This window comes from Sinocyclocheilus rhinocerous, unplaced genomic scaffold (assembly GCF_001515625.1).
Source record: "Sinocyclocheilus rhinocerous isolate Xijiao unplaced genomic scaffold, SAMN03320098_v1.1 scaffold1243, whole genome shotgun sequence".
Classification (NCBI taxonomy): domain Eukaryota; kingdom Metazoa; phylum Chordata; class Actinopteri; order Cypriniformes; family Cyprinidae; genus Sinocyclocheilus; species Sinocyclocheilus rhinocerous.
The window spans coordinates 615140-628309 of NW_015626033.1; the positions used below are offsets into that span (position 1 = coordinate 615140).

At 36.8% G+C, this 13170-nt stretch overlaps 1 protein-coding gene across 1 annotated transcript in view; it reads right to left on the minus strand.

Moving 5' to 3' along the window:
• Positions 1 to 2770: 2770 nt before the first annotated feature.
• LOC107707991 (hypoxia-inducible factor 1-alpha-like) overlaps positions 2771 to 13170 on the minus strand; it is a 16724-nt gene continuing 6324 nt past the window's right edge. Inside the window, exons 2-16 of the mRNA XM_016512131.1 lie at positions 12316 to 12373; positions 10496 to 10686; positions 10255 to 10400; positions 9474 to 9558; positions 9278 to 9390; positions 8963 to 9162; positions 6886 to 6992; positions 6651 to 6798; positions 6303 to 6541; positions 5679 to 5875; positions 5476 to 5580; positions 5085 to 5317; positions 4823 to 4925; positions 3743 to 3851; positions 2771 to 3639 (exon numbers count right to left, since the gene is read on the minus strand). Of these exons, the coding sequence (XP_016367617.1) occupies positions 3476 to 3639; positions 3743 to 3851; positions 4823 to 4925; positions 5085 to 5317; positions 5476 to 5580; positions 5679 to 5875; positions 6303 to 6541; positions 6651 to 6798; positions 6886 to 6992; positions 8963 to 9162; positions 9278 to 9390; positions 9474 to 9558; positions 10255 to 10400; positions 10496 to 10686; positions 12316 to 12373 (2198 nt within the window). The 3' untranslated portion in view covers positions 2771 to 3475. The remainder of the gene's footprint in view (positions 3640 to 3742; positions 3852 to 4822; positions 4926 to 5084; positions 5318 to 5475; positions 5581 to 5678; positions 5876 to 6302; positions 6542 to 6650; positions 6799 to 6885; positions 6993 to 8962; positions 9163 to 9277; positions 9391 to 9473; positions 9559 to 10254; positions 10401 to 10495; positions 10687 to 12315; positions 12374 to 13170) is intronic.

A 13170-nucleotide genomic window follows, 5' to 3' on the forward strand; every position in this document is an offset into this window, starting at 1 on the left:
TGTCTGTGTACGTGTGTAACGGATTTATGTGTGACGCTTGTTCAAAAACAGTATGTTTCCATGATATGTGAAATTATTGAGACGCTAGTCAATTTCATATTACACAAAAACATGTTGGCATGCAGAGATTTTCTTTTCTGGCTAGATAACCCGTAATGTCATCACTATTGTTTGTAATGACAATTTGATAATTTTCTTCACATAATAAAAGGTAAATAAAAGTTTGAATCACTTTAGAATTCTTTCTAAATGGAGCACCGTTCTTATTTCGCTCTGCATAACCTGAACGAAAAAATAATAATATTTTTTGCTAAGAACGAACCGAAATGAAAACATTTCGCTTTTAATCTGTGTATTTAACAGCCTGGGAGACCTTCCCAGGGCAGTACCTTTCCTCACCGACTAAAATCAGGGCCCCTCTCCCCCCCCCGTGGCGCCGACGCTGCTGGTCATTATTGTGAACGATCAGCATTACTGAAAATGTTTATGAGAACAAACCGTTAAATAGAAAAACAGTCCTTTTCCTGCCTTCAGAAAACTGGTCGGTGTTTGATTAAAGTGCAACTGAGAACAGTCCTCTCCATAGCAACAAAAGCAAGAATCATGGGATTTTCCCCTCTAATTCAATGAGGGCCATTCACTCAACCTGGATGACAGACACGGATACAAAATGCTGTGTATATAATGTTACCAAGGAATAAAGCCATTCTCCATGAGTAAGTATTTTCCCACAGAAATGTAGAAGGGAGCTTCTGAGGTTTTGTATGTATGTGTGTCTCGCACGGCAAATAAAGAGCCCATGCAGCGTCTTGAGCGATGAAGTAAGTCCTTTGGCAAGGCCACCAGTAATTGAATACAGTTCTTGTTCTGAGTTATGTTTGATGAACACACATACACACACATACTGTTGCAGACGCTCTTGACTCATTGTGAATGTGCTGTTTATATACAGAAGGGTTAGGTTTAGTGGTGTAGAGCAGTGTTTCCCAACCTTTTTTTAGTCGCCGGCACCCTTTGGAAATTTTAACAAACTTGTGGCACCCTACAAAAACGGTTGGGAAACACTGGTGTAGAGAATGGAAAAAGGCCTAAAACAATAATAGGTGAAATTATAGTTGTTTAAATTGTGATTTGTTTCTAGACTAAGGTATTTAAGAGTTTACATATGTAGGAACTGTTCCATGTATATTGTAGTAAAAATGTGAAGACTTAAAGGGATAGTTCACCCAAAAATGTAAATTCTCTCATTAATTACCCACCCTCATGTTGTTCCAAACCTGTAAGACCTTCGTTCATCTTTGGAACACAAATTAAGAAATCCGAGAGCTTTCTGACCCTCCACAGACAGCAAGGGTCCTACCACATTCAAGGTCAGAAAGCTCTCGGATTTCTTAATTTGTGTTCCAAAGATGAACGAGTTTGGAACAACATGAGGGTGGGTAATTAATGACAGAATTTCCATTTTGGGTGAACTATCCCTTTAAACCTGAAAATTCATGTACTTTAGATCAGTTTAGGGGTAACTGGAGTGCACGACTACACCACCAAAATGTAATGTACTGTAATGTAACAGTAAAGGTCAAAGTTTGACAATTGATTTTTAATTATAGAAACAATAAGCTGAACTTTTGGGCTTTTTTCATTTACTTCTAGCTTCCGCTCTTACTTGCAGCATTAATTTTGATAATATAGTTTATATTAGTTTAGCAATAAATAATCTTTTGAGCATGTTTTTTGAGGGTTTCAGTTATCATCTCAGGTTATATGTCTTTGTGCTTTGGTGTTAAATATTCTTAATTATTTTTTCTTAATGTGCTCTTCTAATTGCCATTTTACCTTATATGGATGTAATTGTGCTTTATGTGCTTAAATGTTAAACTCTTTACATCATTTTATATTTTTCTCCCCTTCTATATGGCTTCATTGCACCTTACAATTAAGCTAAATATAATTTAAACCTTTTTGTATATTGTTGTATACCCATTGTAGTGAACTATAATGTATAAAACATAAGATTTTTATTCATAATAAATGCAGTTCTTTTGAACATTTAAAGAATTCTACAAAAATATCAAGCAGCACAACTGTTTTCAAAGCTGATGATAATAAGAAATGTTTCTTGAGCAACAAATCAGCATATTAGAATGATTTCAGATGGATCATGTGGATGTGGGGTAAATAGAAAACAGTTAATTGTTAAATTACAACATTTTACAATATTATTTTTTACTGTATTAACTTTTATTTATTTATTTATTGTCTTATTGAGTCTTTAAATTAAAACCATACATTGATATTTAAAGCTGAATGTTGTTGAAAAACTTTTTTATTTGTCACAGACATTACAATTGTCCTGAAGACAATGTGACACGACTAAGAAGAACATGAGAAACACACAGCGACAAAGCTCACACACTAGGCATTGTACCATATCTTATGCCTCCTATATGCCACTGTTAACGTAACACAGGAATCTAGGGCTGGGTATCGAGTTCGATACTTTTTAGGCACCGACCGAATTGCCTCGATACCATCGAGTATCGAAAAACGTCTTGTCGTTCGGTACCAAATTTCGATACCTAAGGGGTTAATCTCATCAGCGTCAGTGAGCCAATAAGCCTGCAACACTTGCCGGTGTGTTCGACTAGAAGAGGTGCGGCGCAGATCGATCATCCGCGAGAGCGATTCGAAAGCACACGGAGCAGTCTGCTCTCTTTAGCTCTCGTTATCGGTATCGAAAAATTTTGAACGATACCCAGCCCTAAATCTCATAGGGAACACAAGAGAACATTTAACTTGTTAATGCCCTAGATATATTCAGAGATTTAACTAAGTCGAAATCTCTAGCAATAATAATAACAACAGTGAGTAATAATTTCAACATTAAGGTAGTTTTAGGTAGTAGTGTGGATCACTCTACCAATGCTGACTACTCTCAAATGCTGTATACTATATCAAACGGATTAAAATAACAGCCACTTTAGACATTTCACAACATTTACACTCATTTACATCCATGTTTTCATGTGGGACACATAAGAGACCTGAACAAAGAAAACATTTAGACATACCTTGAAAGTAATTATAAAAACAGCAGTGCTAATAAAATAACATTTTCTGAAAGCTGCAGGTAAATTCATGTCATTTGTGCAAGAATAATATTTGCAGTTGTCACACAATACAATCTTATATAGAATATATATTTATATATATTCTCTTCTCTGTGCGTATTTCTAACCTGGAAGAGCACAGCTCATAACTGCTCTACGAATTCTGTTTTACCCTCATTGATTATTTATTAGTTGTTGTTTTTTTGCATTTTGATGTCCAGCTTGTATTTACCATCCACTCATTAGAAGCAGAAGCATCTCAGCTGTTTTGATTGCTCACCACTGTTTCTTTGTAATGGAAGTTAATCCATAATGCCACTGATCTCTCCCTAATCATGGGAAACCATAAGTATGGTTTTTCTTTTTTAAATAACTAGGTCCAAGGCACACAGTAGCTCCTCCCCCTGTAGCAGGTGCTGCCGCCCAGTCACAGGCACATTTACCTCACAGTCGTAACGGGTAAGCTGGGGGAGGGGCATCATTACGGCTCCACCCTCTGACGATCTGCTCAATAACCTACTCGCAACATCTGTGGGAAAAACAGAAAGAGCAATTGGTCATTGTGCAATCATGAAAAACAACTGATCTCACAATATTCACAAGGGTTTCACACAGTCTCCATGGTGACGTACCAGATGGCAGCAACAGTATCGTGGCATGACGAATCCCTTCTGATGATGAAGCGTCTGATTTTCTGACCTTTTTCTCTGGAAAATCAGTCACCACCTGCAGCACAGAACCCTGGGAAAAAACACCATCAGCAGTCAGTCATAAACTCTCCTTACACACATTTAAAGTAACAAATAGTCCCACTATTAATTGTTGTAGATAAGTGCTATTATTTGTCTGATTTAAACACCTTAAAGGGGATTATTTTGCTATAATGCCCAGCTCACCGCACATTATTCTGCTTATTACACAGCTTCTTACCAAACAAATACATATTTATATTATATAAAAATATAAATATGAAAAATAGAGAGAGAGAAAGAGAGCTGTTAAAAGCATCGCAATTATCCACAAGCAATTCACACGACTCCAGTTCATCAACACCTTGTAAAGTAAAAATCTGCGTGTTTGTAAGAAGCAAATCCACCATTACATTTAAATTTAATAATGCTTCCTCCAGTAAAAAAAAGGCCATGCCCTGTTGTTTTTGCTTGAGTCATGCATATTTCTCTCCTGATTCAGATTTGAAGTTATTTTGAAGTCTTGATGGATTTGTTTCTTACAAACATGCAGCTTTTCACTTTACAAGATGTTAATTGATGGACTGGAGTCATGTGGATTAATTGTGGATTATTGTGATGTTTTTATCAGCTGTTTGGACTCTCATTCTGACGGCACCCATTCACTGCACAGGATCCACTGGTGAGCAAGTGGTGTAATGCAAAATTTCTCTAAATCTGTTCTGATGAAGAAACAAACTCATCTAGATCTTGGATGGCCTGAGGGTGAGTACGTTTTCAGCAAATTTTCATTTTTGGGTGAACTATTCCTTTAACTTCCCAAGCAACACACACAAATATTGGTGCAGTATTACTGATATAATGAGGTCACAATGTGTATGTTTAAAGTGTATTTTACAACAGCTCTGAATGTGGTTCTGTTTTATAAACAAAGATATCTGACAGTTCATTGAAGTGAATGACCACTCAGGATCAAGTATTCCAGAGAGGTATGCAATAATACACACTAACGCGCAAACATACCAGCCTTATTGCTTCAGACAGAGGTATGGTCTCTCGTTTTCTTTTGAGTAGCTTTGGGTTGGTCTGACATTTAGAAGAAATATCACTGTCTTGAATAATTTCCCTAGAGAGTTACAGAAAGAAACAGAAAGTGAGAGAGAAAGAGAGAGGCAACAGAAAACAGATTGTTCTTGAATAACTATTTATTTGTTCATCTGTTAAGCGTTTGTTTGCAGCACAAATCTGATCAACAAAGCGTGTCTCTCTGTAGGTGAAGTCTCACCTGCTGTTGTCCTGCTTTGTGGGTCTAGTGTTCTGTGGAACAGTGTCACAGGACACGAAGTCTAGAGGGGCTGCTGGGAGAGCAGGGGCAGTTTGTGTGCTGCTGGAGGGGGTCAGTTCAAGCACTGAACCCGGGCTGGAACACATCGACTCAGCTGGAGAAACAGTCCGCAGCTGGAAATCATCATCCATGGGAATGTATGGAGCTAACATCTCAAGATCCAAACCCACTCCCTAAAAAATCATCATAAGCAACAGCATTAAATGAGCACATAAGGGTGCAGTACATGTTTTATGTTATGTTGGTTGACATGGTCATCTTGGACCTATATTGACATCTGTGTGGATTCGGAAGCAGTAGGTTTGAACTTCAAGTTTGAACAGTCATCTACCTGTGTATTAAAGGGTGTCTTGGACTCTATATCCATGGAAAATAGTCTCTCCACGTGACCCGTTTTTAGCTGGTCACTTAATTCTGAATCCACAGGGAGATCGACCTGAACATAAACAAACAACCAATCCAAAGTAGAGAAAGTATATCAAAACATTTGTAAAGTATAAGGAAATGCACTGTAAAATTGTGACTAGACTCCACCTGGGATCTGGAAGAATCAGGAGGCGAAGATTGTGGGAATTGGAAGTCGTCAGGTGGTAGATGGGCTGTGGAGGCATCATCATCATTTAGGGAGGAACAGGGAGGAGAGAGGGGTGAGAGAGGTAGCAGGACACTTGAAGAGGGCAACATAACATCATTGTAGAGAGGAATTTCTGTCAACACAGAGAGTGCAGACTCTGCAAGGAAATAACATACAGCAAGGATGTTAAACTCCTCCATACTTTTTTCTAAATGGTCGAAATATGAAAACAATTTTTATACAATACAAATATTTCTGCATACTGTATCCATTTATTTTGCAACACTGAAGGAAGCAATTTTCTACGAATGTGAAAGACTTCCTTTTAATTAGGTAAATAATTAGAAAAATAACAAAGTGCACTAAACTGTAAAACTACTTGCGCTACAAACCAATGAGTTCATAATCACAATTATAAATTAAAATATTATGATAACAAATACCAGTTTGCAATATCAATAATTTTTGTAAAGCTAAAATATGAAAAGACAGAATTTACTGCAGGCTGAAATAGTGTGAATGACCCTGAAACTTCCCTGTCTCAGAACAACGAATAAATCTGATTTAGATTGTGGCGTTCAAACCTGTGTTGGTGATATCCAGAGTGAGGACAGGGTCTGCTACAGTCAGTGCCTCTGGCTCCCCCTCCAGGCTGTCATGTAGCTCCTCTCTCTTCTCATTCTTTGCCTTTGCCTCCTCTTTCAACTCTGCCATAGTCACTTCAGTTCCGAGTGACTCCTCATGGTGTTCTTCCTGTTCCTGTTTTATTTTTGTGCTGTTGGTTTGCTGAAGTGACAGGATTTGTTTTGGCTGTTCAATGCCACTGCAGAGTAAGAAATGATGAAAATAATGCCACTTACACAAACACATATTGGTATTGAGGTCGACACACGCGTTTCAATGCACACTTAGACATCCTTGTAAAGTCCCACCTGAGGATGTAGTTAACGCAGACCACACACTGTGGCTGGGAGTTTTTACTGTTATAGATCACAGTGGCTTGAGTCTCTGCCCAAGCAAACCCTCCTGCTTTAGCCAGGAGCCGGTACTGTCCAGTACACACTTGTCCCTTCACAAACACTGCAAAGAGAGACATATATAAAGCATTACGATGTATCTTCATTTAGACTTATGTAAGTGAACTGCATTTACAGTATATGTCCTTACAGTTGTGGTGTGTTTTGGTCATGTGGTCAGAATCCAGTGCGTGATAGTATTCATACACAGAATGCTGCAACAGATCCACTGGCTCAAAACCCAACAGCTCTGTGATCCTGCAAACACACACAAGTTGCATGGCGCTCTGTGACACTGCAGCTTTCACAAGTCACCACTAGATGGCGAAGAAATCCAGGCCATAAATCTGGATCTTCAGTCCACTGACTTTCTCCGCATCTGAACATGCAAACTTCCTTACTAAAATAGTAAGTCCAAATATCCATTAGTCCTGAAATGGAAGGCAAAAATACCAGACGACCTACTTCACAAGATTCTGAAGGTTTTGAAGCAAGTTCTTTACTTAATATATAGTACAAACTGAAAGTGTGTGATTTTTAACATAATTTTGGTTTTGTTATTTTTATTCTTTTTAGTTAAAAATAATGACATTATTTATAATTATTTTATTCTACAGTTTTTTTTATTTTAAAGGTTTATATGTCTGATAATACTTATAATAATAAAAAACGACATGCTGTAAACTTAATAGAATGTAAAAAATAATATTTTAGCATTTAAAAATAATATTTAGCAATAGTTTTGGGTTTAATACAGTGGCAAGGAAAGCTTTAAAAATAAATATAATGTAATAATATAATATAATATAAAAATATATACACTACCTTTCAATAGTTTGGGGTCGGTAAGATTTTTAATGTTTTTAAAGTCTCTTATGAAATACACAATTCACAGCACAATAGAATAAAAACAGTAATTTTGTGAATAAGATAACTGTTTTTAGTTATCAATTAGTAATGTATTTTAAAATGTGACTCATTCCTGTGATGGCAAAGTTGAATTTTCAGCAGCCATTACTCCAGTCTTCAGTGTCACATGATCCTTCATAAACAGTGTTGGGAGTAACGCATTACAAAAGTAATAATATTACAGTAGTATATTACTTTTTGCTGTAATGCAGTAATATAACGCATTACTAATACAATTTGGGTAATATTATTACTTGTTACAATCTCAGTAACGCAAGTTACAACAACATTTTAACTCTAAATTAAGTGGTGAATTTACCAACACCGCAAAACAGCACCAGAGAAAAAAATCTGCGGGTAAAATAGTCTGTCTATTTCCTGTTGCTGGAATTAAATGGTTGAGATGACTGCAGAGACGGATTCTACATTTGTGAGATGGACACATTCCTGTTATTTTCAGTTTGTCGGAGAAAAGGATAAGAATGCAATGCAAACTATGTCCAACTGTCTTTGGGCGCGCGCACGGCATCCGGTGCGTGAGGTGAGTAGGCGCTCTGGCGTAGTTTACGTTAATGGGTGTGTTGATATCCAGCCGAAGATCAAATAACCATAGCTTCAGGCGAGCAGGCTCAGAAGTTGGGAATACGTGGAAAGTCACCACTCCCGAATGAGTTATTTAATTTCTTTTTAAAAATCTGTTGAAATAGAGTGCATAAAATAATATTTAATTTTAGAAACAAAAAGTTCTCGTATTTCATTCTTTAGTACTTTTATAAAAATATAAAGCTGCTTTTATATTTTAGGGAGAGGAAGAAGCAAGGAGATCGTCATATTTGGGAGTCCATGGCATCAAAAAGTAAATAAAAAAATCCCAGCAATGAACATTTTAAGTGACTTAAGTGTCCACCCTAAATGTTGCTCAGATGTTAGAGTCAGATGTTGCAGCTGTCAGCATATTATCATTGAATTTTGTGCTGAGCGGGGCAGGTGTTATCCCAGCAGGCACACAACGTCATAGGACGTTGATATTTGGTAAAATTTCGGTTGTGACGTCGGGTGACCAAAATTCAATGTAAATTCAACGTCTAATGTCAATGTTAAATTGATGTCCAATACCGACGTCAGCTGACGTTGATATTTTGTTGTTTTTAGGTTGTGTAACCAAAATCCAATGTTAAGTCAATGTCAAATGACCCGATTTTCATTTTCAACCAAAATGCAACGTCTGTCTGACGTCATGTCCAACGTCAACCTGACGTTACATAGACGTCCGGTGCCTGCTGGGTATTGTACAGCACTCAGATGTGCTGGGAATTTACCTCTCATCGCAGTAGGTGAAGCGCATATCTAAAGTGTGGTGGCTGAGAAATGTTCTAGAATCCAGAGGAGCCTCAATGTTCGCCGGGTGGGGAATAGACTCACAGGTGAGCACCAGGTATGTTGAACACACATTTTTTTCCTCACACACACCCTTCTTGATGCCATCTGTTGTGTGGATATGGCCCGAACAGCGCAGCACCTGACAGAAAGAGAGGCTAATAGGGATAAATATATATCCAGTTTCACTGCATAGATGCTTTCAGAGTGATATGCAGTCACATGGTCAAAAGTGAAACACAAGTAAGGGGTGGTACCTTCCAGGAGGCAGATTTGACATTGACAGTGCGCCCTCTGCTGGTCAGTGTACATTTCATCCTCAATAGAAAACGTCTGTTTGTGTGCTGCTCCTTCGCTTTCTTAGACAGACCTAAATGTGGGAACAGGGAGAGAGATGAGCATGCGTGATCATGATTGTGACTGAGACAGAGAGAGAAAAAGAGAGAATGTTACCAGTCCTGTGTGCCAGCATTTCTCTGAGCTCCTCATGGTCACATGGATGAGTAAACTCAAACACACTGTGTCCAGTAAGGTCGATCTACAAGGGAAATAAATGGTTTAAAACACATAAATCAGGTTCTTATTTGAATTTCTAAGACCTGGATACAGATTCATAATGTGGATTATAACATTTATTACAATTACTACAGTAATACCCAATGTAATTATAATACCCAAATTCTTACCCAAAATATTATTATTAAGCATGCAATTGTAAAACCTGGCATATAGTTTTGTTGTTGTTGTTTTTGTTTGTTCTACTGTTCAAAAGTTTGGTGTCAGTAAGATTTTTTTTTAAAGAAAAATTAATGCAAAGCAAGGTCATATTAAATTGATCAAAAGTGACAGTAAAGATATATATAGTGTTATAAAAGATTTCAAACAAATGCTCTTTTGTAGTTTCTATTCATCAGTGAATCATGAAAAAATTTATACAAATATTAAACAGCACAATTGTTTTCAATATTGATAATAATAAGAAATGTTTTTTGAGCACCATTTCATTCCTATTAGAATGATTTCTAAATTAAATACATGTCAAACTGAATTGGGCCAAACTGTAACCAAATTTCAGATTTTCAAAATGTTGTTGATGCATTGTAACATTCATAACAAGAATCATAACCAAATCTAATTATTGTTAAAAAAAAAAAAAAAAAAAAAAAAAAAAAAAAAAAAAAAAAAAGAAAGAAAGAAAGAAAAAAAAAGACTTTCGATGTGAGTTGGAAATCACCTGAGGAAGGCCCAGACACTTGCTGACATTCTCTGACAGGTAGACGATGTCGCCATCAGCAGAAAGAACCATGAGAAACCCGTCCAGAGCTTTCAGATATGAACTGTTCCACTGAGAATCTAATTCAGACTCCACATTCAATACATCTAAAGAGAGATAAAAAAAAAAATGAACACATTCTGACAGTAACAAACACAGCAAACCTACTAAATGAATCTCACTGAACATCTGTCTCTCTCACCTGTGTTCAGTAGTTTACGCAGGTGCAGGTAACTGAGTGCGAGTCTCATGACTGATGCTTTATCCAGGTTAGAGGTGACACTGTGGGGGAGGGGCAGTTCTCTGGCCAGTTCATAAAGCACCTCTGACTCTTTTCCTCTCCGACAACGTGCCGCATCTCTGGATTTCTCCTTCCTTCGCTCTGAACTCACTCTATAATGAACACATACATATATATAATCCATAATAAGGGTCTGTGCTGTAAATGCCTTCAGCAATACACACCTGTGTACTATGAAACAGTCAAAAACATACATCATAGAGCTTTAAAACGGACACACAAGTTTCACAGTGTATAAACCAGCTACAAACATTAAGCAAAGGTGCAGTCGAGCAAGCAAAATTACTGAGGATGCTGATAAAATATAAAAACATGATATGATGTTACACTCTAGGGCTTCAGTTTTGAAATAAATAATAAACAAACAATAATGTATAATAATGTGTGGATCTGCATTGTGGGGTGCTGTGTTATTTAGGGTCAGACAGGCTGAAGACAGTTGCCTTATTAACAGAGACTCAATGGAGACACGGCAGGTAAAACACACAAAGATCCTTCTGTACAGTTCCTGACATCGTAATGTTTGCTGTGAGCTGTCCTCAGGGCAAATACGGAAAATCAAGAGCACATAAAACATCCGTGGACAAAACTAGTCAAAGATGTCAACACTGTTTAATTAATTCTGCTTGATTTATATTTCCACTCTGTCTCTTTCTCAAGATTTGAATCATGAGAAGCCACAATTTAGTGTCAAATTGGTAAAAATTAGACATAGCCTGTATTTGTTTGAGTTTGTAAGTTTTTATGTTTTTAATGCATTTGCCAATTGTGAAGGTCACATTTAGTTTGGTGCTGATTTCACATACTTGTGGGTGTAAAGGTAATGTCTTTGTCTGAGCATCTGGGTCCTGGGATTAGATGTGTCAGTGGGCACAATTTTGCCATGTGCTTATATATTTTTTAAAAGGATGCATCATATACAGCTGCCTGTGATTGACAGATGCACATGAGAAAACTGAAAAGCATATTTTTATTCTAAAAACCCTGGCAGGTTAAATAAATTTATTGTCTCTAAAATGTTTACAGTTATCTCAATCTAATTAGTGGTGGGGATTTATCAATGATTCTTTCTGCGGGTTACATCATTACACCAGTAGGTGGCAACAAATGAGTAAGTCACTGACTCATTCGTTCAACTGATTTTTGTTACATTATTACAATCAAATATTGTATAACTACATTAAAACAAGATTACATCTTAAATAATTTCTCAGCTTCATGGACAATACATTATTAATTGTAATGCATTTAAGATTATAATTTATTTAAAATGTAAATTGTTCACAATTCCCAAAAAATTCAACTTGTCCACTTACGGTACTCCTTGGACCTCTATTTTTTAAAGACATTTTAATGGCCCCTTGTTATAGATACTTTCTTCTAGTTTCAGTTGTTAGCATACATTCTACAACATAATTATTTCTATTAGTGTTGTCTGTCTGCAAGTGGACAAAAAAGTGACACCGTTTTGCAGTGTTTGTGTGTGTGTGTGTGTGTGTGTGTGTGTGTGTGTGTGTATTTTCTGTCTTTCTCTAAGGCCCCTCATGATAAGACACAGTCATACATTAGAGGATGTAAAGCTTACACACAAACATACACTTTTGAACTCTGAGAGCTCCCTTTGAGGTCTGTACACTGATACAGTGCAGTTAGAGCATCTGGATGCTGGCCAGCCTATCGCCCTGAAAGCGAATGCTAAAGAAACCGCTTAGTCATCTCACCCCTCTTCCTGTCTGTTTCTCTGAATCACTCCATCTGTTTGAGCATTATCTGCAAATGCTGTTTCAGATGCAATAGAACAGTGAAGACAAAAAAGACATTAGTCATGCACCAACAAACATACAAGAGCTTTCAATCACCCCACTGACCATTTCCCATTCAATACACTAATTAGAAATATATAATGAAACAAATGTGGATTCATTAAGGTCCTATTATGTGTATGCACTTGAGATGTAGAAAACATGTTTAGCACAAAACAGTATACAATTGAAAAACCCTATTATGGTTACAATTATGTGTCCCTATAGTGTTCTTCATCTGTCAAAATCTTTTACCTAAACCCTGAAAGGTTCTGCATACAGCTCAAATTTTTTGTCTCCATATACTATAGGACATATTGAGTAGTTCTGTAGATTACTGTAAGTTACAATACATCTGTCCTGTAGGAAGTTACAGATGCTGTTTTAAGATAACAGTCTCACAAAAACACAACAGTAGCACAATGGAAAAAATAAGCTAACCACAAACCCCTGCTGAGAGAACATTAAAACATCAAACGGAGCATCATGTAGTATAATAGATGACAAAGAGCCCCAAGGGAAGTTGTTGAACACTTTTGCAATAAGGTTCAATTTGTTAACACTAGTTAATGCATTAGCTAAAATACTGAACCTTGAATAGCTGAAAAAATAGCATTAAATTGAAATGTTAAATATGTAGTATTTAGTGGTATATGTAGAAATTAACATTACATACCATTGTTAGGTCATGATACCTTATGCATTAAAGGGGTCATATGATGCTGCTAAAAAGAACATTATTTTGTGTATTTGGTGTAATGAAATGTGTTTATG